A 25,319-nucleotide genomic window follows, 5' to 3' on the forward strand; every position below is an offset into this window, starting at 1 on the left:
AATGCTCTGTGAATCCTAGCTCAGGACGCCTCTCTTGTCAATGACTGTAGGGTGAATAAAAAAAAAAAAAGATTAAGCGAAGCCCTAAATTTATCAGGAGAACACCAACGGAAGAGGGCGAAAATCTGGCGAAGAAACCGACAAATTCGCAAGAACCGTGCTAATACAAATTCATGTGTGGTAGGAAATTGCATTGGTACCATAGGCAAGTCTTTTTAAATAAAATATGACTCAAATGGCCTAAATTACTGAAAACTATTTAGGGCAGTACACAAAGTTGCCCCGTACTGAAAGTTTTTCGCTACAAGCGCTCCCTAAGTGTCTGCATTCGCAAACAGAAGCGCACCCTCCTTCTTTTATAAAATGTATTCTTGTCGTTATTTCATTGGCTGGCCTACCCAAGCGCTCAATTTTCATTGGCTCTATCCTCAGTCCTTCACTCTGGGATCCGCGCATTTCATTGGTCCTCTGCCACAGACAGCCGGCTGCCGGCCGCTCTCGGGCAGGAGGCGGTCCTCGGTGACGTCAAAGCGCTCCCCGCCTACATTCCACAGATTGGGCGGAGGCTCCCGCGGGCTCCCCCTGCCTTTGGAGGCGGGACATGGCGGAAAGCTAGACTTTTGATTGGGTACGATTGCCCATGGGCGGCTCCGATTGGACACTGTCTTGCGGGGGAGGGGAGGGAGGTGGAGCCGTAGCTGGATCCCGAGCGGATCCCTGGAGCTCTGGAGCGTCTCAAAGTTTGTGTCTGGCGTTGTAGTGGAAAGTGAACTTTGCTGCGGAGATCTTCTTCTTCTTTCTTCTTTTTTTTTGTGGGGGGGTGGGGTAGGGAATGAAAGCCGAGCTGCCTTTATTTTGGAGGCCCTCCTTGCACTGACTTAACCCCTGCCACCCGCGCGCCCAGCGCTTGGCCCTCGGAGGACCGCGCGCGCGGACGGGATCCCCGGGCGCTTGTGGCGCGGGCCGAGGAGCGATCCTTCTTTCCTTCCAAGTGCATAAGCGACACGCACACGCAGCCCAAGCCCAGGCTTCCCGGGCGGCTCTGCCCCCCACCCCACCCCCACCCCGCAGCCTCGGCCCCCGCGGCGCGCCCGGACGGACCGCTATGGAGGTGCTGGAGAGCGGGGAGCAGAGCGTCCTGCAGTGGGACCGCAAGCTGAGCGAGCTGTCAGAGCCCGGGGACTCCGAGGCTCTCGCTTATCCCACGGTGAGGACTCGGCGGGGCGGGCGAGGGAGGCTGGCCGGGGACGAGCTGTCACCATAGGAACAGCCGGGGGCCAGTGAACCGGGCCGGCTCCCGGGGAACCGCTGCAGCGGGCGGGAGGTGTGGCTGGCCCGGAGGTGCAGCAGCTGCCAGGTGAAACTTCCAGCAGAAGTGGTGACACCTGATAATCTTATTAACAATGTAGGCTTTTCTTCCCTCCCGCGGAGGGGGAGGCCCTTTCCCCATCCTTGGTGGCGTTCCCCGCACCCCCTAGTAGTCCTGTAAGCCCCGAGGAGGGGGTTGCTGGGGAGATAATGCTTGCTTCTGTTGCGTCTGCGCCTTCCTGAGTCGGTCTTTCTGCACGGGGAGCTGAAAAGGCCCCTTCTCCTTCAAGGAAGATTGTTGGAGGGCCAAGAATGCCGCTTCCTCCCCCTTGAAAGGAAAGAGCCAGAGGAGTATGGAAAATGTGAGGCCGGCTGCCTGTTTCAGAAAGGGCTTTGGAGAAGTTAGGGTGGGATGGTGGGGTGAGTGGGGGGACTGGTCCCAGTGGTTGGAAATGATGGGGCTTCTGCCCAGAGGAACATACACCTTCCTGTTCGAACTTTGCCTTGGATTGCTTTGGTATAACCTTGGCAAAATGAGGTTTGGTTTACAGCACTGAGCACTGACGGTTCTTTGTTTCTTTCCTGTAAGTGCAGAAGTTTGTAATTAGAGAGGAGGAGGAGGTGGAGGAGGAGGAGGAGGAGGAGGAGGAGGAGGAGGAGGAGGAGGAGGAGGAGGAGGAGGAGGAGGAGGAAGAGGAGGAAGAGAAGGAGGAGAAGGAGCAGGAACAGCAGCCCACTGTCTTCAAGAGAAAACTGGGAGGTTGGGCTGTTCCCCCTGGTGATTCTTTTAATGAGGTCAGAGCCAGGATATTTGAAACTTTGACAAAATAGCCTGCAAGCTCCACCTCTTTGGCCTTTGCCTCTGACTGGCGTTATTTTGGGAAAAGAGATGAATATCCTTGTGATTTCCACCAGAGCATTTGTGGTGGTTGGAAATGACTTGTTTTTAAACAACAACAACAGTAACTCCCAGAAAAGGAGGAGTGCAGGGCTGAGAGGGAGTGGCAGTTCACGCAGGGGCAAAAGCCAGATGCTGAGGGTAACCTGCCAAGCTTTGCTCCCAGCCTTCCAGAGGAGACCATGTGGGCTGCTCCCGGCTGGGAACCCAGATGTGCTTCCTGTCATCCGTACAGTCTTTGGAACGCATTGACCCCGGAGTGTCTGCAGATAACTGGGGAGTCCAGCTGTTCCTGACTCCAACTAGGTTTAACCATTTGCAGAGATGCAGCTCTCGATAAAATTCTAAAACAGATTCATGGCCAGGGGTGGAGGGGGGGGGGGGTTAGGATGTGAAGGGAGTGCGTGGAGGGGGCATAGCCACTGGTATTCAGAAGCTACTCCTGCTCCTGTGCTCAGAGGTCACTTCCGGCAGTGCTGGGGATGGAACTGGGGTAGGCATCATGCAAGGCAAGCACCCTACCTCTTCTGTACTCTCAAGGCACCTGGCCAGTCTTTCATGGTGAAAATGCCTCACCCAGCAGTTGAAATGTGTAGCTTTGGGGTTGTCTCTCAGCTCGTTGTCTGGATTCAGAACAGGTGTCCACGTTTGCTTTTGTGGACCCTGTGATGTGTGTATATGTATGTGCGCACACGTGTGAGTGTGTATGTGAGACAGAGTGGGGGAGAGGGAAAGAGAGAGAGAGAGGGAGAGGGAACAGCCTGGATGAGCTCCAATGTGCATCTTTATCCTGGCTTTAGGGTGTAGGCCAGTAGGACTCCTTTCTCTCTTTGGGATGAAGCAGTGATGTATGGTTTTTTTGAAAAACCATTTCTGTGACCTTTCCGGGCAACCCCACTGACACAAAAGGCTGCAGGTTGTTACCCACAAACTGTGTATTATTAATTTGTGTCGAATGAGGTCTTGGATTTAGCCGCCGCATGGGTGACTGGATTATATTCTTTGGAAGCTGAGGGGAGTGTGGTGGAGATTTGAAAACTTTCCCATCTGTTTCTTGAAGTCTGCTGGATATCCAGTTGCAGAACTGATTATCACTGCCTTTTGTTCGACTGTGTGGGAAGGTCTGATTCCTGGGTAGGAAAAGGATGGCCTGATTATGCATTCATTCAAAAATTAACTTTTCTTTCAATTAATAGCTGTGCTAAACACTTGGGATATATCCATCAATAAGATCAGAAATAAATTCTTGAATTTGAGAAACATTATAGTTGGGGAGAGAAACAAATAATAAATATAACGTTTTTAACTGATTCGGGTAAATGAATGTAGAACAAGGCAAGGAAGGAGAGGGAGAAAACAGGAAGAAAAGAGAACAGAATATATTATTGAATATAGTGAACAGAATAAACCTCCCATAAAAAGTGGGTCAGGGACTGGGGAGATAGTACAGGAGATAAGGCACTTGTCTTACATGTGGCCTGCCGTGGTTTGAGTCCCAGGCACCATCTGTGGTCCCCAAAACCCCACCAGGGAATTATTCCTGCACACAGAGCCAGGAAGTGTCTGAGCACCTCTGGGTGTGGCCCACCCACCATCTCCCTTCCCCCAGAGAATATAATATTTTTTTCTTTTTGGGTCACACCCGGCCATGCTCAGGGATTATTCCTGGCTCTGCACTCAAGAATTACTCTTGACGGTGCTTGGGGAACCATATGGGATGCCGAGGATTGAACTCGGGTTGGTCGCATGCAAGGCAAATGCCCTACCTGCTGTACTATTGCTCTGGCCCACAAGAATAATTTTTAAAAAGGTGATCTGAAGATAGGTAGAAGGAGGGAGAAACATTAATTCAGCAGGATAAACCAGAGCAAAAAGCCCCAAGGCTGGCATGTGGCCGGCTTGAGCCTCTGACATTACTGTGGGGTTTAGATGGTCCTGCTTTGGCCAGTCATTTTCTTTTTAAGTATAGGTTACTGGTGAGATATAATGCCTGGTGTAGGAAGAATCTGGTGATGGTTCCAAGTTTATGGATTGGCCGGTGTGCTTGGAAAGCCTGCAGGGCGGGTAAAATATAGATGTAAGTTAGGAAGAGGGAGAGGTGCATTGTCTGGTGAAAGTTCATGGCGTGTAAGGGGGTCTGTTCCTCACGCCCACACCTGTGCAGCCCTGCATAACCCCACGTTGGCTTCCATGCTTTCTCTTGCTATCTCTCAGCCCATCAGTTCAGACTGCACTGGTGATGTGGCTCTTCCCGCTGAGAGTGTTGTGTTTCACATTTATCAAAACTGCACTGAGGTAGTACAGTAGGTAGGTAGGGACACTTGCCTGTCATGTGTCCAAGCTGGGTTTAAGCCTTGGTCCCCTAACCAACACAGAGCAAGGAGTAAGCCCTGAGCACAGGTGAGTCCAGCCTAAAAAACAAAGAAACAAAAATAAAACAAAATTGCACTATGGCTTAATATGGGCACCATTTTTATTATTTTTATTTTACACCCAAGAAAATCAGGGTTTAGTAAGTTTAAGCGAGTAGGTGAAGGTCCCACAGTAATACATTATGACAGTGATAAGCCCAAGGTTTGGCCGATCTGCCTGCATGTGAAGCCCAGGTTCTTGCCACGGTGCTGTCTGAATGGAGGATCCATATTTAAACAGAAGAAACCGAGGCAGAGGATGGAGAGGGTGTCCAGAGAATCAGACAGTGCTGAGTGCAGAGGGAGCTAACGTTTACCTGCAGCTGTCCACCCTGCCCAGCAGGATGGCTATATTTGTCTGAAATTGGGATTTTGTTCCCACATGCATGGTTGCTCATGCTGCTTCAGCAAACCTGTCACCTCCCTGATTTTAAGAACATAAAAGGTTCAAATTGCCCGAGGCTGGGATTGTAATATCCCTGGGTGCCTCCCGTGAGCCACCAGGGTCTTGCCTCTCTCATTTAGATGCTTAGCAACAATTCTTGGTTCAGAGTCACAAAAAAATGAGGACAGAGATTGGGCAAAGGTGGACTTGCTGGTTAGACCCGCAATTATGACAGCTTTGGACTTTCTCTTGAAACTTAATAAAAGCAAAAGTTCCCATACAGATAATGAATTTTTTTTTTCGGTTGGGCATTCTCTTACTCAGATTTTCCTATCATCATTCAAGCCTGATTTTCAGGGAAAAATGCTATATCATTTGCTATCCATTGATCACTTTGCATATCAAGAAATGTCGCACAGCTGCTTATGTGGCCGCGTGGTTCAGGAAAAAGTCCTGGTACACATGCCAAAGCCATGCTTGTAGAAGCTCATGGTCACCGGGATTCCATCTGGGGAAGGCGGGGAGACAGCACCTACCCCCTCTGGGACCTCCCGGCGATATCAGCTCTGGCCGGGGCCGGAGCATTCTCCGGGAGCTGTGGGGCCCTCCAGCCGGTTTTTTTCTTTGCTACTGTGTGCTGTAAGATGGCGCTGGGGGCGGGCAATGAAATATTTTAAGCCAGCGAGTTGAACATTTTGAAAGTGTTGTAGGCTCAAGGTGGGTTGGGGGAAAATGGCACGTTTGAAAATGAAAACTGTGGCTCTTGATGGTTTCACGTCATGTTGATCAGTACTGTTTGTTCCCCCAAATCTGCCTGGATGTTGGACATATCTACTTGTTAATTTAATTATTGAGTAGGAGGGGAGGGGGAGCGGATTTTGAGCCACACCCAGCAGTGCTGAGGGGTCACTTCTGGCAGTGCCGAGACTGTACGTGATGCTGGGGATCTAATGGGTTGGCTGCATGGCGGGCCAGTGCCTTCATCCCTGTAATGTCTCTCTGGCTCGTTGGGCATTTTTAATACATATCCTGTTTTTCTATAAGATTTGGGCCAACTTCATTCCTGGTACTTCACTGTGAGATTATACAATTTAAAGAGGAGATAGTCTATGAATTTTATCGATGTGCATATAACTGTCCAGACTGTGTAGTAGCTCAAGAAATGAACAATTGTTTCAGGCGAGGGGATTTGGAGGCCTTGGCGGTTAAGCAATGAAAGAAGAGTTATTTATACAATCTCCCTTTCATACTGTTCAGATTTTCACTCTCTGGGTATATTTAGAAGATTAAAAATTGCAACTTAAAGGGGCCAGAGCGATATTACAGGAGGTAGGGCATTTGCCTTGCATGCGGCTAACCTGGGTTTCATCCCAGCATCCCATACGGCTCCCCAAGCACCGCCAGGAGTAACTTGAGAGCATTGTTGGCTATGACCCAAAAACAAAAAACAAAAATCGCAACTTAGAGATCCACAAAAAGCTGGTCTTAATTCCAGCCTGAATTTTCTCGGGGGACAGAGGAGGATCTGGGGACATAGTAAAACTAAGATGTGCTGAGTCCATGTCAGTCCTGGCAAAGAATCGTGGAAACGATTTAACTTGGTAGAAAATGATTTAATGTAATCATTAAATGTAATATTTTTCATGTTTACTTCAGAGTGGAAGCTTGTGTATGAGGAGCTCAGTGATAATTACTAATTCCCTCATGGCTGGGAAGTTTGGCAAACTGGAAAACAAGGATTTTAGAAACTTTTGCAATGGTTTTATCTCTTTAAAAGTGTCTGCAGTGAGGACGACAAAATCTTCCCCCAAATGACTGAAGTCCTGATGGTTTTAAATGCTGAGTTCACATTTACGTACAGTTACTATAAAATGATTACGTTTCACACTACGGAAATTTTGGTTCTGAAAAATGAAGAGGCAGATCTCAAGGGGGTAGGTTGGCAGTGAAGGAATGGTCAACTAGCCTGGCATTCGTGGGCTGGCTAGTAGCTTCCATATCCACTCCCGATTGTTGGAGCAGAGCTGGCTAATCTCACCAGGGCTTCGTCCCTCTTCCTCCCCAAAGAACAGTGTCTACTGCTGTGGCCTCCAGAGGAGACCGAAGCTTTTGGGTTGTTTGCTTCCTTTATTATTGACTCTTGGCGAAAGCTTAGAGAAGAACCTGAGTCTTCCTAACTTGAGAGTCTCATTCCTCATCACCTGATTTCCAAAATTTGCATAAAGGTACATGCTTCCCCCTCTTTTCGAAACACTGCGCTTCTCTGGTCTAATTAAGCAGGTGATTGCTTGAGTCTGGGCTCTTACAACAATGATCTGCCTTGAGGAGTGGTGACAGCATCCCATTCTGGAGCCCCCCCCTTCATTGTAACTGTTCTCTTTCAAACTCCGCCCCCCTTTTTTTTCTTTTTCTTTTTCTTTTTGGGTCACACCCAGCGATGCTCAGGGATTACGCCTGGCTCTGCAGTCAGGAATTACTCCTGTTGGTGCTTGGGGGACCATACGGGATGCTGGGAATCAAACCCTGCTTGGCCGTGTGCAAGGTAAATGCCCTTCCGCTGTGCTATCGCTCCAGCCCCCCACACTCCCCTTCTTACAGTAAAAAAGAAGGGATAATTTTATAAAAGAAATTCAAATATTAGTCAGGCTTAACCTAAGAGTCATAGGTGGGCACTTATAAGTAATGATTACTCTAGGCTAACAGGGTGAATCTCAAAAGGAGAGCCTAGGGATGGGTAGAGGAGGAAGACTATTTAGGAAGTGGAGAGAGCCCTTGCTCCACACCTGCCCTGTTCTACACATGCCTCTTATTCCTAGGGCATCCTTTACGTCACTGATTTATCTATGATCTAAGGCATGCTTATCAGCTTCCTTCAAGGCTTCTTCCTTTTGTTGGTCCCTTTGTCCTACCAGTTGACCTCCTGGTCTTGTGCTCCGCTCCCTCTCTCGGTTTATACGTTTCATCTGTGATGACCCCTCCTTCCTTGGAATAACCCCATTTGGCAAAAAAGTTTAGGCCTGACATAGTATTATCTCTGAAATGGTGTACTCATGGTGTACACAGGTTTAGAAAAGGTGGTCTGTACACAGTCCTGACAGTGGAGAGGACAACACTGAGTTTTGTGTTTGTCCTTGTTCACAAAGGATCCCTGACTGATGTCTGCAGAGGCAGAGCTGTGATAAGGAAGTTAGTTGCTCTTGCATGAGAAATGAGGTATTATTCCTCGAGTAATAATTGACTCAAACTTCAGTGCCTCCAGCTGTGGGGAACTGAAATAGATTTTAATATTTTATACAATAAGAATTTATATGTTTTGTTTCAAGAGTTCCAGAGTCTAACGTTTTGTTTGGCCAGCTCAACCAGTCCTTAGTGTCAACATGGACCTTGATGCTCTGCACCCCAGGGTAGGTGTCATCTTCTGGTTGGAGGCAACCTGAAGCAGCTCGGAGCTAGGAGTTCAGCTCAAAATAATGACATCCAGAGGACAAAGAGAGGTTGTGTCTTACCTGGGTCCCTTTGAAGAATAGAAGAAATATTTGTTTTTGTGAAGCCCACCAGTTGATTTCTCCTTAACCTTATTGGCAAGAATTGGATTCCAGCAGTATGAATAAGCCAATGGCTGGAAAGGGGTATATGTGATTGGCTTAGAATAATCTAGGGATGGGGGAGATAATGGAGGTCTGATCAGTAGAACCATTTGCAGTGCCCCTCTGTGAAATAGTCTATTTAACCAATGGCTTTTGTTTTATCTGAGAACTGGCATGGCAAATGGAAAAATATTTAAATTTGCAATAATTAGCTTTGAGATTGAAAGATCATACCAAGAACTCAGAGAAATCTAAGAACATTATTTAGCTGTGTAACAGCAGCTAGTGAAGAAAGACCCATAGAGACAGGAATAACCTTTTGGAGATACATGATCAGGCCCTTGTGAAGGGACCCGGCGGTTGTGTCCCAGTTTACTAACTAGGGATTTTAGAATTAACAGTATTATCTGAACTCTCTCTCTCTCTCTGAGGCATAAATATGAGGGCAGGAAGTTACTAGTTGAGCCTGTACTCATACTTGTCATACAAGATAAGAACGACTTGTTCTGTTAGAGACCAACACAATCTCAAGTCATCAAGTAAGAAAACAGAGTGACATTTCCAAAGAAGCTGTTTTCGGGTTGCATCGGGCCATTCAAATCTTGATAAGGTTACTTGGGCTTGGTTACAGCTCGAACTGCCCATCTCAGCCTGGCTTTTACCTGTTGCTTGCTGGTCTCGGGAGCAAATGGCCCTAGGTCTTGGCTGGGGTTTTGGTAGAGTTGTCTGCCTGTGGCTCCAGGGAATTTGAGTTTTGCAAGTGAGCTATCTTTTGAATGAGAGAGTGTTATCATGTTTTATGTCCTTTGAGAGTCAAGACTGAACGTCAGCAATGAGATGCATCATCTCTGGGTCACTGTCGAATTTATCCCTCCCTTTCCCTTTTCCCTGACTGTTCCCCAGCTTTCCCAAGGAAAGTTTTAAGTTACTTTCATTTCCCCCAATTTGAACTGCATAGTTTCTCCCCAGAGGCACATAGGAAGTGGTGACTTATTTTATTTATGGGGTCTCTGCTGCTGAGAGCAGGAGAGAACTTTGCTCAGTCTTCACAGAGGCTCCTTGAGGACCAGACCCATGACTGCCTTTTCTATATCTCCCATGATGCTTCATCAAGCACAAGATGCTCAGAGGCACATAATACACCTGCTCAACGCACAATAAAATGAAAATGAGGCAGTCTTGGAGAAAGGACAAACTCTGTGGTCTTGGCTGCTTTTGTTAATATTTTGTAGTACTCTGTATTCTTGCGAATGCTTCTGCAAATCTAAGAATTTCATATGAAAGTGGCATGAGGTTTCATTGGGTCATGCAGTACCACTCTCTAGTTCAGGGTCCCGAGTACTTAGAGTGAGGTGAAGGCAGAGTCATGGAAAGAGCCAACTTTGGGGGCAGGCAGCTTTTGTGTTGAGAGACTTGAGTTCTGTGACTTTGGACCTCGGTGACTTTCACGGGTCACCCTCTGGCCTGTTGTAACTAAGCTCTCCTTTTGAGGAAGAGTTGTCCCGACTTCAGGTGTGTGACATCATTCAGAAAGAACAGTGGACCTGTAATTATTCTTCCTCTGATATCTTCATTTCCTCTCCTCTCCAATTTCTACCTTTTTCTCTAAACACAGGTGTCTGCCTTGAATGCATGCTTGCCAGATCTTAGTGTCCCTTCTTGCTCACTTTTTCTCTCTTTGCTTACTGCCAGGCCTTCTATCCTAGGAGGGACCTTCATTTCCTTGCTTTCTGCTTACTCTTATATCATCTAATCCCCATTCTACCGGAAGGTCCTCAGATATCTCTGAACCTTACATATAATTGCTTTTCTTACTTTTCCTACTAGATCTGAGGGAAGTGTGAAGACATTTCTGACTCCATGGTCATCATCTTGGAGCTCATTCCTGCTTTGGGTTCCATCACTAAGGCTAAATTTTTCTTCCTTCACTGACTTTCTTGTGTCAGCATTTGCTGTGTAGCCTTCTGGTCTACCTCTACATGCTTCTGGGCTCCCCTATCAATGTTAACACAGTTGGTTTTCAGATCTTGCAATCTGTTCTTCTTCTGTTGATGGCATGCGGGAGGGTGACTAGAGATCTTTCTGGGTCATTTCCTGTAGAACAGCTCTGGCTGGGTAACCCTTGAATCTTGGTCTGAGTGGGAACACTTTGATCCCACTTATCACTGTGCCTTATTTATCTCCGGGAATGTTCAGCGAGTCAGCTCTCTTGTAAGTATAAACCCTTGATAAGTTCACAGGGCATTATTGAGACACATTTGTTTGCAGAATCTGCCAGGGATTTCAGACTGTATCTTGATTGGTTTGTTGCTTATTGTTTGACTCAGGAACCCCTTAGAAATGTTCTGTGAGCATGTGTCTGTTTTTCTGGAACTGTATGAAAGTTTGGTGAGAAAGTCAGACATAACTTCTTAGATCATGCACCATTTATTTCTCTCTCTGGCTTACAGAGCTGTTGTTCTTCTGCTCAGTTTTAGTAGCCTGGTGTTACTTTGCCTGCCTTTCGAGTTACTCTATTCTGGCGTAATTTATTTATCCAGACTTTGCTGATGTCATTCAAGGCACAGGCTGCTTTAAAAGCGTTGAGATGGGTTCCCGTGAGCCATTTGAATTTCTCTGCTGCTTCTTATTAGAAGTATTAAGGGTGGTGGCCTTTGGAAGAGAGATTTTCTTTGGAGCATAAAGCATGCAGATGGTGAGTTCTGTATAGTATGAGTTACCGTACATCCTAGGCTTACAGTTTATCCAACTGTGAAATATGGGTTTTGTCTCATGTGGCCTCAAGGTTCCTTAAACTCCATAGTTCTGACTGAGCTCCATGTTCCTTCCCTTAAAAAAAAATCTCAATCTCTAATCTTAAAAAGAATGGGTTACTTGAAACAGTAGCAGGAAGATTCATTTGGCCAATTCATTTGGAACTTGTAAAGGTGCATTTTGTGGCCTCTGTTTTCTGACTTAAAAACCATTTGAGAGAAAACCAGACAACGTAAAGAATGGAAAAATAGAGAGGCACAGAGGTAGGAAACTTTTTTTTTAATAAAAGAAAAGAAGATATGTGTGTGTGTTGGGGGGGGGGGACCCTCCTCAGACTTCTTGGCAAATAAAAGGAGTCTGGGGGGGAAAATGCACAGTTTCCTGGTTGTCTGAGTGGAAAATCCTGGTTTTTCAACATTTCATATCTTGGAAATGTCTGAATAGTTTTTGTTTAAAGGGAAATTCCTTTTGGCTGAGAAAGAGCCTGCAGGATTCAAACTGATAGGGCAATGTTTTAAGAATGCTTGGAGGAAATTAAGATTTGTGATGAAATGGTTTTCTTGCTGGCCTATGTTAAACAGAAATTTCAATCCCTGGTTTTCAATCATAGAGTTTTAAAAGTTCAACCATTAACTCCTTCCTTCCCCTAACTTCCTGCCTGTGCATCCTGGGGAAATATTGCTTACAGCGGCCCCTTCCCCCACAGAAGCACTGTATGAAGTGCTTCTTTAACCCTGCATGTTTTAGAGAGCAAGATATACATTCTTGACCATGGGAAGAGTTGGAAAGGAGAAAAGTAATGAAAGTAGTTAACAAAAGTAATTAAATATAGCTGTAAAATGCCAAGTAGACATTTTGCTTTAGTGTCGTGTAAAGTATTTCTGGAACACTGCAGGTGGAATAACAAGTGTGAAGAGAATGAGAAGGTGAGGAGGGTTTCACAGGGCAGGGTTTCTTAGTAGTGGTTCCTGAAGCTTAAGTAGGAGTTTGCCAGGCAGTGGGAATAGCAGATACAGGGCAGGAATGTATAAACTATCACGTTAGATCCTGAGAATATCAAGTCATTTGATGCAGTAGTTGAAAAAGTTAGAGCATGCCATGGAGAGTTTTGGACGGTGCAGGAAGATCACAAAAACTTTGCTACACGTGGGGCAGTCAGAGTTCAGTGGGAGTAGGATGTACTTTAGAAAGGAAGATGTAGTGTTTCGAAGGATGGGCTGGAGGAAGAAGTAATGGCAGGACATGATCTACTGATGGACCCTTTCATCCACAAAGAAGAACCCGAAGGGTTGAACCAGAGGGGAAGGGTCATATGAATTGAGGTCCCTGGAACAAGATTTGGAGACTCGTGACCCTGGGGGATGAGAAAGGAATAAAGGAACTTCCAGGGTGGGGGGGGCTGCGGGGAGGCGGGATGGTACCCACGTTCCTGCTTATGCACCTGCTATGGGGCATCCAGTGAGTTTTTGGTGTTGCCATTGATGTGAAAGTGCACTATTTGAAGGAGAAATGAGTTAGATGGAGAAGGTGATAAATAATCAGTTCAGGATTGGAGATGGTGCAGGGGTTGAGATGCCTTGAATGCAGCCCTGCTGATTTGCTTCTCCAGCCAGCACCACTTATGTCCCCTGAGCACCATCATAAGCGATGTCTGGGGCTGGAGCCATAGCACAGCGGGTTGGGTGTTTGCCTTGCATGTGACCGACCAGGGTTCCATTCCAAACATCAGCATCCCATATGGTCCCCTGAGCACCGCCAGGAGTAATTAATTCCTGAGTGCAAAGCCAGGAGTAACCCCCGTGCATAGCTGGGTGTGACCCAGAAAGCGAAGGAAAAAAAAAGAGAGCAATTTTTGAGCAGAGTCAAGAGAAAGCCCTGAGCACAGCCAGGTATGGCCCCAACCCTCCCCCCACCCCACACCCCCAGAATAAAAAGCTCAATTTTGAAAATGGCAGTTCTGATTTCTGGGTAGACACCCTGCATGGATTCAGGATAGACACCCTGCATGGAATGTGGGAACTCAGATCTAGAGTTTCTATAGACTTCTGGAGAGAAGGTCCAAATTAGAGATTTGGGAGTCAGGATCAGTCGAGTTAGAAGTCCACAGGAGATAGGCCAGGGACGTAAGGGTCAGACTGAGGCATGAGAAAAGGCTGAGAATGGAGCCCTGGATGATTCTGGAAGGAATGGTGGAGGAGGGGCGTCTGAAGATCACGACCATCCTGTTATCCGTCGATTCCCTCGAGAAGGCCCCAGTAATGTCTCCTTCATCCTAGCCCTGAGATTTTTAAAAAAGTGCCATATTCAAGGCTCTTTCAGGGTTAGGAGAATGAGACCCATCATTGTTACTGGTATTTGGCATATTGGGTACGCCAAGGGGTGTTTGCCAGACTCTGCCATGTGGGCAGGTTACATTTAGTAGCCTGCCAGTTTGTCCAAAGTAGGAATGAGATAATAAGATGTCGCACGGCCGCAAATGCGGCTGTGCACTTCTGGGAGCTGAGTTTTATAGTCTCTGAGTCTTGGCCATTGATGGGATTACACGGCGCCAGGGGGCCAGTTGGTGGGTGTGACCCCGCCTACTGGAATTTGGAGGATCTGAGTGGAGGATGCTCAGCCCTGATCCGAGTAGGCTTGGAGATCTCAGTCCCGGGACCTGTAGGCCTTTGTTCCTCTGCCGGTACCTTCATGTGTGCGGAGAGTGGTCTCAGCATGGTGGTGGCTGGTTCTGGAGGTCTTCGGCTGCTGGAGCCCTGGTTGGGGCGGGGAGGGAAACTCAACCCGCTCCCCTCTAAGGGGCCCTGGTGAGGATAGCCAGACGCGGGGGCAGGAGACTCTGCGCTGTTCTCTTCCCGGAGCTGGGTTTTATAGTCTCTGAGTCTTGGCTGTTGATGGGATTACACGGCGCCAGGGGGCCAGTTGGTGGGTGTGACCCCCGCCTACTGGAATTTGGAGGCGTTTGAAGATGGGACACAGAAAAAGCAGAGAAATATGGAGAGTCCAGGAAAATCCCATCCCAGGATCCCAGAGAGCATGACCGCGTCCAAGGGCGAGGTATGTGAAGTAGCCCGCACTACCGCATTCTTATAGGAAATTTATTCAAATCTCTTGTCAGTATTGACTTGGGTAACCTGCACAGTTGCCTGGGCACTTTCATAAGGGTCCTTGCTTCCTTGACTCGGGGTTGAGTCCTTCTGTCCCTGGAGATGTCCTTCAGGTCTGCAAGGAGTTTGCAAATGCCCCTTTTCTAATGTGTCCTGATAGTTCTTGGACTTCTGGCCATGCAGTGATCTGACCTTGGGTGTGCAGTTCATTGTACCTGAAAGGGCCTGGGGATTTATCCCAGGCCAGGAGACTTGAGCCTTTCCAATTCTTTGTTTTTGAGTCACACCCACTGTGCTCGGGAGGGGCAAAGCCATGCCTGGCCCTCCTTATCAGACCTCCACTGAGAAAATATCTGAAAGAATCAGTGGTGGCCAGAGGAGGTTCTCACCACAGAGACATCAACAATGGTTAAAAAGGATCAGGCTGAGTTAAAAAATAATATCTCATTGTCCTCACTTTGTGGGACTCACAGGGCTGGTGAGGACAAAGGTTTTGTTATAAGAAAATGAGCCCGAGGGCTCTCCAGTCGAAGGCTCTTGAAAATAAAGGATGAAACTTCAAAGAAAATGTGGGCTAAGCCGCAGAGCTTGGGTTTCAGTTTCTGCAAAGGGGCCTCTGGCTGGGTGGCCGGCAGGTGTCCCAGCCCCCTGCACTCTGGGCTGACTCTGGTGTGTCCTGATCAGGCAGGCCCTGAAGAGGACATAGCACCTAGAAGAGTCTTCCTTCTTCTGGAAGGCACCTGTGGGGAGCCGGCAGCCTCCTCAGCCCAGACCACACCAGGCTCCTCTAGTCCACGGTCTGGTTGAGTGGGTCTCTAAGCTGACAGCAAAATTTATCTTTGGGAATTGGTTGGTTTGGGCGCCACATCCTGCAGTGCTCAGAGGCTACTCCTGGCTTGGAGCTCCAGGGTCTCTTCTTGGAGGTCACTGCTGGGCAAGATCATGGGGTCCCCCCCCAGCCCGGGATTCCACCTAGGCTTCCTGCAGGCAAGACATGCGCTCTAGCCCTTTGAACTCTCTCCCCAGCCTGAAATTCCAACTTTTTATCACCAGATTTCAACTAGAAACTGTCTTTTCAGTTTGAAACAACTATGTGGTGTTATTTGTTTTTGTTTTAAGAATTCTTTAAAAAAAAAAAACACTTTTTTTTAAAGCATAGCTTTAGTCGGCTTGCAGTCAAATAGGGCAGAGTGTACCCAGAGTCCCCTATCAACTCCCCTTCCCCCCACCACAGGCTGTCTGACCTCGCCATCAGCACCCTCTGTTTGAAACTTTTGGAATGTGGATTCTAAGACTGGAGTGACCTACGGTAGTCTTTCATTTTACCTTTTTTCCTTTTTTTTTTTTTTTAATTAGCCACAGACAAGCTTCCTTTTGTGAAGCCCAATTGGCACAGAACCCAGAAGACCTTCAAATGTATGTGTGTGCGCAGGATGTTTTCTGGTTTTGTTTTGACTGAAAATGAAAATGTCCTTCAGACCGTGGATCTCAGTGGAGTGGAATGAAAATCTCATGTGTTTTCCCCACCTCCTCCCGCACTGGGCATTAGACACTGTCCTTGGAAAGGAGGGGGTGGGACAGTTGGTGGTGGTGGGGCGGGGGGAGAACGTGGGGACTCTCTACTTTGTCACCTGAGCAGCCAAAATCATCTTGGTGACTCTGACTTTTAACTTTCTACCCTGAGATGGAACTCCTCTCTGGGACAGTGCCAGGAGCTGTTTTTCTGGTTCTGCTCTGGATTTGCCAGTTTTCCTTCCAGCATGTTCCTGCAGTCTGTGACCCACATTTGGAAGCAGCTGGGAGGCCTGGGGCTGAGGACTGAGGAGGCCTCGGAGGCCACAAGCAAACCCAGCTGGAGACAAGAATGGAAAGGCCTGGGTTCTAGGCCATCACCTTCTTGGAATGCCCTCAGCATGCCAGGAAAATGGGAAACCAAGGCAGCAAAGGAGCAGCTAGGAAACCCTTTGGGTTTTCCCTCCTGTGTGCTAGCCAGCTCCACCTGGAGGATGGAGACTCTGTGTTTCCTGGAGATGTTAGTTGAGGCTCTTAGGCAGAAATGGAAATCCAGCCGAGAGACGGGATAGTTGAGTGGATAGAGCCAACGGGCTCCCTCCATGCCCTTTTCCCTGCCCTCCTGCTTCCCTGTTGGGATCTGAGTGTGCTGTGGCTTGCTGAGTGCTCCTAGGGAGTGTGCTGTGGCCTGCTGAGTACTCCCATCCTGAGAAGGATGGTGGGAAGGCCAGGATTCAGGAGACAGCACCAGCCTCCCCGCTGTCCCCACTGACAAGCGATTTCCATGCCCCCCCAGTTCTGTGGATGGAACTCTCCGAGACGGTGATGATGGTACTGGCCGGGCACTTGGCTCGCTGTCCATGGTGGGTGCTTCCTGGGGGCTACCAGAACAGTCCCCAAACACACGGTGACTTAGGTGCAAAGTGAACGGCTCTGGCCCTGGCGCTCCTACTTGGATGCCTTCCTGGCTGCCTTTCTGTCCCTTTCTCTCCTTCCTCCCCCCAGTCCCCTCCCATTGTGTGTGTGTGTGTGTGTGTGTGTGTGTGTGTGTGTGTGTGTGTGTGTTGATAACACCCAGTGCTTAGGGCTTACTCCTAGCTCTGTCCTCAGGGATCACTACTGGTGGAGCTCACAAGACCATATGGGTACCAGGGATTGGATTCCGGTCTACCACCTGTCCCTTTATTCCTCCCCTTTCTTTCTTTCTTTCTTTCTTTCTTTCTTTCTTTCTTTCTTTCTTTCTTTCTTTCTTTCTTTAACTTTTTATTAATTCACCGTGAGATACGGTAAAAAAAACTTCATGTTTGAATTTCGGTCATACAGTCATCAAACACCCATCCCTTCATCAGTGCACATTTTCCACCACCAAAATCCCCAGTATCTCCTCCGCCACCTCCAATTCCACACCTCCCCCTGCCTGTGTGGCAGACAATTTGCAAAATATTCTTTCTCTAGGGCATTTGCCTTGCACACAGCTGGCCGGCCGACCCGGGTTCAATTCCTTTGCCCCTCTCGGAGAGCCCGGCAAGCTACTGAGAATATCTCACCTGCACGGCAAAGCCTGGCAAGCTACCCATGATGTATTCCATGTGCTAAACACAGTAACAATAAGTCTCACAATGGAGACATTACTGGGCCCTCTCGAACAAATCCATGAACAATGGGAGGACAGTGCTACAGTGCTACTTTAGTTACCTTCGATATTTGAAGACCAGTCCCACCACCCCTCATACCTGCCAAAAATGCAATTGCTAACAATGTGTTTTTTAATGCTTGTTGTGGATATAATATAGTGTTGTGCGGGAATTCTGAGATTTTAATAATTAGGGTCTGAAGAAATCACTGCCACAAGTTGCTCGGATCTGAGATTGGTTTTTGTGTCTCTGGATCATGGCCACGTGGGGGCTTTCGTAGATGATGGGCAGATGTGGCTTCATCTCGGCGTACCATTGAAGTGGGGGGAAGGAGGGCCCACTCCTTCACTGCCCCGTGAGACTTGCCCACCCCTTTTTTTGTTGGTGTGGTGGTGAAGATGGGTTGTTCACTTGGTTGCTGTAGGCCAGGGATTGCACACTTAGTCATGCTGTCAGGGTGGCAGTTGGCACACTGGGTGGTGCTGGCATTGCCCTTGTGGCATTATACTTGCATGGCAGGAGCTCTGCCTCTAGCCCACATCCCTGGAGCACCTCTGGGTCCTAGACCATGTCACCAGGCACAGTGGAGAATGAGTGGCATGATGGAAGTCAAGAGTTTCCATACCTGATCAGGGCCATTGGCCAGGATGTCTGAGGTTCCGACCCCACGCCCACCGGATTGAGTTACTCCAATGATTTCAGGGCAGCAGAGGAAGAAAATCCTAGCCAAATTCTAGACTTTAAGGGAAAGTAGGGGCTAGATGCTCCTCAGAGGTAGGAGCACATGCTCCCCGTGTGTGAGGCCCTGGGTTTGATCCCCATCATCCCTTCCCCACAAAAAGAGAATGGGGTGAAAAGAAGGAGCAAATGAAATACAGCATTCCCTGATGTGGTCAACGATGATTTTAGTTGTACTGAGCACTACTTGATGCATTGCCTTGCTTGGGTAAGGTAGATGGCATAATGAGTTACTGTGTCTACAGCAGGAGTGATGACCGCAGTAAGTTTAGCTATCATCATTTCACACTGTGATAATGTGCATGCGATCACACCTCATATCATTTTTTTTTCTTGTGGTGACAACTTTTGTGATTTATTCTCTGAGAATCGTTCAGCTCTTCCAGATTGTGTTTCACTGAGGTTGCTGCGGCTTACATTTGACCCCCACAGCTAACTTCCCTTGCACTTGCAAGTTTATTCCTCCTAAGCACTGTGGCCCTGGTGTGGCCTAATTGTGCGCACATATTTAGGGACAGAAACCCTTTAGTTCCTATCTGCCTGGAGTCTTTTTTTAGGTTCAAGACCTGGCACTGATTTGCGAGACCGAATTCATACTTCCAGTTTTCAGTCACCTGCGTCCACAGAACTGAAAGATCTTTGTAGGTTTGCAGGGGCGGGGGAGGGGAATGAAGATGGTGGCAGGTGTGACCATTCTTGAAGTCACAGCGGGTGTGGCCCATTCCTAAGACCTCTGTGCTGGGATGCACACACATTGTTTTTCTAGGATCAGGAGCCTTTCCAGGACTGGGGGTGGGGCTTGAGAATACTCTCCCTCGGGGAAGTTCAGCCCGGCTTGTCGTGGTCTTCATGAGCCCTGGACCACATCCCCAGGGAGAAGCAGGGGAGTCCTCTGTCTGCAGTGACGAGGCCTGTCCCTGCGGCCTTCCCAGAGGACTGACTTTGAGTGCTGTGGATGAACTGCAGTGCAAAGCCTGGGAGTCATAGCCCTGCCTTCTGACCCTGGCTGGCTGCAGCTTTCTAGAACAGTCATGTTTTTGGAAGGGGTGCTTCAGGAGAGAGCCGCCTTCAGTTGTGCCATCTGTGGGAAGAAGGGCTCCAGGCTCTCTGCTTTGCTTCTTTCCTTTGCACCCTGCTATGTTCTCTCTACAGAAGAGTTCACAGAACTGGGATGTCAATGAACCCCCTTTCCAATGCCTCAACACAGCACCCTAGCAGTTTCAGGCCGGCTTTGCAAAGAAGCTATTTGAAGCCTGTGTCTGATGCTCCTTCTCTTCTGGAACTCAAGACTTTTTTTTTTTTTAATTGTTTTTGCTTTTTGGGTCACACCCAGCGAGGCACAGGGGCTACTCCTGGCTCTGCACTCAGGAATTACTCCTGGCGGTGCTCAGGGGACCATATGGGATGCTGGGAATCAAACCCAGGTTGGCTGTGTGCAAGGCAAACGCCCTGCCCTCTGTGCTGTCACTCCAGCTCCACTCTGACATTTTTATTTGAAACAAAAATCTTTGCTGATCATTATTGGGTGGAGGTGAAAGAAAGAAGATTTGGGTTTAAAGGGCTCAGGAGTGTGAGCAGCTAGACTGGCCAGCCTCTCTCTGTAGCGCTTCCTTACCGCAGACAGGTGGCCGGTCCAGAGCGCAGTCCACTCTCCTTTGGATTGGTCGTGAAATGCAAATGGTATGTTTTGAAAAGTTTACTCTTGGGTATTTTCCACCCCAAAGGAAAAATATCCTAGTAGGGAGATTTTTCTTTCTCATTGCCTTTTGGAGAAATTCTTAAGTGAGCTAAATTTTAGCAAAAGAAAGAGAGAAAGAAAACCAAGAATATTGCAAGCCTATAGACCTCTAAGTCTGTCTTCATGTGACTTAACTATGTGGTAATTTCACCAGGGGAAAACTGCCCTTTGGCCAAGAATCCCCAGCAAGGCCTTCTGGGAGTGGGCTTATGGTTGCACCGAGGAGCCCGGAATTTTTTAGCTTTCTCTCTTTAATGAATGAACCATTATCCCCCTTGTCGTGGCCTAATTTCTGTTGCAAGGTGGAAGTTTCACCTCCAACATCAGCCTTGCCACCTGATGTCAACCCCACTGGTGGCAGACAGTGGTAGAAGCAGGCAGGGGCCGATCCCTGGACTTCGAAAGCCAAAGCTTGCTCTGAGGCCGTAGCTTGTGAGAGAGATCTGGAACGGGAAACATTTCAGTTGGGCAGGAAGGCTCAGTAGCTATGTCCCCCACACTACAAAAGAATATTTCCCCCAAGTTCACAGGCCATTGGTGTGGTGGGGACTTTGATTGACTTTTGTTTGTTTGGGTGGGTGGTAGGGGCACACCCAGCAGTGCTCAGGACTTACTCCTGGCTCTGTGCTCAGGGATCACTCCTGGAGGAGCTCAGGGAACCATCCATGATGCCAGGATTAAACCCAGGTTTTCTGTGGGCCAGGCGAGTGCCCTCCCCACTGTCTTATCTATCTCTCTGACCCCTGTGGGGACTTTTGCTAGCTGAGCACCACCCTTTCATGTGACAGATAAGGGACTCACTGATTCCCATCTGCTCCGCTCTGTGTACTGGAAAGCCTGCGTGTACTTCCTGTCACCCATGCGAGGACGCTGTTCCCGGCATGAATGGGGGCATGCAGAAATCCCTTTCACACTGAGGATCTGGGCTAGGCGTATAGCATACTCGAAAGGTCTGGTTGTTCTTCCTCAGGAAACGCAGCCAGCCAGCCTCGCTTGGGCCACCGTGGAGTGCAGAGTCTGAATTGGGGCCTCTGGGAACCAGACTTCAAGGACCCGGTCTGAGCCGGGAGAGCCAGGCCTTCCAAGGCCTCCGGGAGGCCGGCCTGGCTGAGTCAGAGTGGACACAGGCTCAGGGCCCTGGAGCAGCTGGGGTGTAGAGGAGTCAGTCAGCCCTTTGGAAGGTCTGTTCTTCGGTGCAGAGAGCCATGGTGTGTTAAAACACTGGCTGGTGGGGAAACGGCCCCGCCTGCTTGGAACCATCTCATTGCCCTGGTCTGCAGCCTGGTATTTAGAACAGCCCAAAGGTGACCATGTTGCCGGCTTCCTTGCCATGTGCCAAGGCAGCCTTCGGTTGGCCAGACAGCTGGAAATACGTCTGGAGGCCAGTCCGTACCGGCTTTCCCCGGGAACTCTCAGCATCTGCCTCTTCTCCCTTTCCTGCTTTGCTCGGCCTGTCTGGGCACTGTGGCGTGACTGTGTGTCTGTCCTTGTGGCTCTGGGGTGAGAGCCCGTCTTCCAGGCCCCGTCAGTTTGCGCTTAGGACCGTTGAAGGGACCATCTCTAGCCTGGCTTCTGAGGCACGTGCCTTCGAGGGTCTTTTGCCCCATGGTGGACCCAGAGCAGGAGGAACCGGGAGCACCTGGGTGCCCTAGCTAGACGTTTTCACATGAATGTCATGGGCTGGCTGGCTCAAACCGCACATGCTGACTTCTCTCTCGCCTTCTGGGGGCTGGAGCACCCAAAATACTTTGTGAGTGTGTGTGTGTGTGTGTGTGTGTGTGAGAGAGAGAGAGAGAGAGAGAGAGAGAGAGAGAGAGAGAGAGAGAGAATGGGAAAGAGAGACAGAGACAGAGAGAGACATAAAGAGAGAGTGTGTGTGTTCGAGAAAGAGAGAAAGGGAGAGAGAGAGAGAGATGGAGGAGGGAGGGAGGATTCTTTTTTTTTTTTCCTTTTTGGGTCACACCCAGCAATGCTCAGGGCTTGCTCCTGGCTTTGCACTCAGGAATTACTCCTGGTGGTGCTTGGGGGACCATATGGAATGCTGGGGATCAAACCCAGATTGGCCGCATGCAAGGCAAATGCCCTACCCACTCCGGCCCCAAAGGAGAATTCTTTTTAAGGGCACTAATCTCATGATGAGTACCCACCTTCATGGTCCCATCTATCTCAAAGACCCCATTTCCAAAAGACCCCATTTCTTATACAGACAGGCTCAGGTGTAAATTGATGAATTTCGGTGTGATATAATCCAGTCCATAGCCATGGAGGTTTTATAGGGTTCCCAAGTAACAATCCAGTATGGATTGTAAACCCATGGAGTGGCAGGTTTTTTGGCTAGTTGGCTTTTGGGTCACGTTGGGGGCTATTCCTGACTAAAGTGCTCAGGACTCATTGCTGGTGGTGCTCGGTGGTCCAGGCCGAGCCAGAGAGTGAACCCAGCCCTGCTACCAGTGAAGCCTGTGCTCAGTGCATTGAACTGTGTGTCGGGGCTGAGCACTGAAGTTGGGTCCGGGTGCTTGGAAACCTCCCGGAGATGCTTTCTAGCAGATGAGGTTGCAGTGCACAAGTGGATTTTCCATAACACTTAAAAAAAAAAATTGTGCTCATTCCAAAACCCCAACGTGGAGAGCCAGTGTCTGGTCTGGTCTGGTCTGGTCTGTGGGCATCCTTCCAAAGTGGCCTGTATACAGCAATGACCACGCTGTACCTCCTGTGCACAGGGACAAGCCCCCCAGCTGCGTTGGCTGCTAGCCTGTCCCAGACCCTGCCCGAGCAGCCCAGCCCAGCTGGCTTCCACCCAGACCACAGGCTGCGCTGTTTGGATCCTTAAAACTAACATTCTTTTTGTTTTGAGGGGGGGAATAAACACTTTCTGGGAGAATGTGTAAAAAAAAAAACAAAACCCAAAAAACAGAAGGAGTTACTCATAAGCCAAAAAAAAAAAATCTTGTTTACTCAAGATATTTCCTAATACTCTCGTTTCTGACTCAGAGTAGACAAGCCCCGGGTCTCTCATTTCTTGGACCACGCACTTCTCCATCACCCCCTTCCCCAGTAAACCAGGGTGCGCCCTGAGCTTTTCTCTACTTCCCTGTTCTCCCACATGGCAAGTTCTTCCCTGCTTTCATTTTGAACCTTGTTTGACATCGTCTGTTTTCTGTAAGCCATTGGAATAATGCCTGAAAATGTGGTGGACATAGAGAGATCTTCAAAACACAGAACCCGGCGCTGGAGCGATAGCACAGTGGGTAGGGCATTTGCCTTGCACGTTGCCAACCCGGGTTCGATTCCCAGCATCCCATATGGTTCCCTGAGCACCGCCAGGAGTAATTCCTGAGTGCAGAGCTAGGAGTAACCCCTGTGCAGCGCCGGGTGTGATCCAGAAAGCAATAAATAAATAAATAAATAAACCCACAGAACCCCCTAGAATCTGGGCCCAGCTTGGGCTGGCTCACTCCTCACCCAGACTCCGAGAAGGTTGCAGGAGGCTTTTGCCCTGCCTTTCAGGGGCCATTTGTGAGACCTTCCCTTCTTCTTCTCCTCTGTGTTCTTCTTTTCAAATTGTGGTTTTGGGGCCACTCCTTGGCAGTGCTCAGGGATCACTCCTGATAATACCAGGGAACCGTAGTTTTGCAAGGTGACAACTGTCCTCTGGCAGTAGCAGGCGCGATGGAGCTTGTCACTGATGTTGAGTCTTGGGTCCTCACTTCAGACTTGCTCACAGAACACTGGGGGTGGCTGCCTCCCAGTCAAGCCCTCACTGGTCGCATGTGAGAATCAGGACCGGAGCATCCTGCCGTCTCTCCTGGGACCCTGGTTTGCCTTCCATCCTGGTCCAGCTACGTGGAGCCCAAGAAGCCACCGACTTTTTCATTTTTTTTTCCAGCATTTCCATTTCCGCCTTTCTCTCTTGGGGGGTGCAGGTCTGCTACAGGATCGGGCTTCATGCTCCTGGTCGTGCTTGGTCATGCCTCTCTCTGCCCGATCTCTGGGAAGTCCCTGCATGCATCAGCCCCTGGGATGCGAGGATCTGAACAGGAGTCACTGGGAAGTCAGAGGCCCAGGACTTGGTTCCAACCTGTGCCATTGGGCTTGCAATGTTTTGCCTCATCTGCCAGGCGGTGTTTTCCCTGTCCTGACTTTTGGGGTCACAGGGCAGAGTCTGGCAAACTCCCCGTGGCGTACCCAATATGCCAAATACCAGTAACAATGATGGGTCTCACTCTCCTAAAGAGCCTTGAATATAATCTCAGGGCTAGGATGAAAGAGACGTTACTGGGGCCTGCTCGAGGCAATCGACGAATAACAGGATGATGAAATGAAATGAAATGAAATGAAATGACTTTTGGGGTGGAAGTAGGAAAATCGAATTACAATCAGAAGGTTCATGAAAGAGATTGTCTAAGGCCGTGCAGAGCTGGACTTAGAGCAGCTGTCTGGTCCAAAGCCCTGGCGCTATGGCTGGAGCAATAGGACAGTGGGTGGGGCGTTTGCCTTGCACACTGCCAGTCTGGGTTCGATTCCCAGCATCTCATATGGTCCCCCGAGCACCATCAGGAGTAATTCCTGAGTGCAGAGCCAGAAGTAATCACCGTGCATGGCAGGTGTGACCACAAAACAAAACAAACAAAACAAAGCCCTTGCTCTGGCCTTTCTTCCCTGGCCACCAAAAGGAGGCCTTTTGATAGGGCAAAGCGTGTACCCCTGGCTACTGACAACTGCCCCCTGACCCTGCCTCCATGAATTTCCAAAGAAAAAGGGAAAAACATCTCCTGAAGTCCTTATCTTACAGACCGTTTAGGGGTCAATGGTGCACTCTTCCCAAGTCACAGAAATATAACCATTACCCCAGGCTGCCAGGCTTCAGAGACTCAGAACAGACTGCAGTCACCTGTGCTTCATGGGTGGAAAATTCTGACTTTACACCCAGTTGAAAGGCTTCTGGAGTTAGAGTCAAAAGGAGCACGCAGGGGCCTGGGGAGATCCTATAGTGGGTAGGGCACTTGCCTTCAATGCAGCTGACCCAGGTTCAATTCTGTGCCTCACATATGAAACCCTGAGCACCACTAGGAGTGAAGCCTGAGTGCAGAGTCAGGAGTAAGCCCTGAGCACCATCGGGTGTGGGCCACAAAGGAAAGAAGGAGGGAAGAGAGAGGAAGGGAGGAAGGAAGGAGAGAATGGAGGGCGGAGGGAGGGAGGAAGGAGTGAGGGAGGGAGTGATGGGCATCTGAGCATTTCTTTTGTTTCATC

At 48.9% G+C, this 25,319-nt stretch overlaps 1 protein-coding gene across 2 annotated transcripts in view; it reads left to right on the forward strand.

The window, feature by feature from the left end:
* The first annotated feature begins 744 nt into the window (after positions 1-744).
* Positions 745-25,319, forward strand: part of CREB3L2 (cAMP responsive element binding protein 3 like 2) — a 131,827-nt gene continuing 107,252 nt past the window's right edge. The window contains exon 1 of one of the 2 annotated variants that reach the window (XM_056123997.1): positions 745-1,207. In XM_056123997.1, the coding sequence (XP_055979972.1) occupies positions 1,106-1,207 (102 nt within the window). In that variant the 5' untranslated portion in view covers positions 745-1,105. Of the gene's footprint in view, positions 1,208-11,203; positions 11,285-25,319 lie in introns of those variants that run through there. The other variant, XM_056123998.1, reaches the window with a different exon arrangement.

Source organism: Sorex fumeus, unplaced genomic scaffold (assembly GCF_029834395.1).
Source record: "Sorex fumeus unplaced genomic scaffold, SorFum_2.1 ptg000048l, whole genome shotgun sequence".
NCBI lineage: Eukaryota > Metazoa > Chordata > Mammalia > Eulipotyphla > Soricidae > Sorex > Sorex fumeus.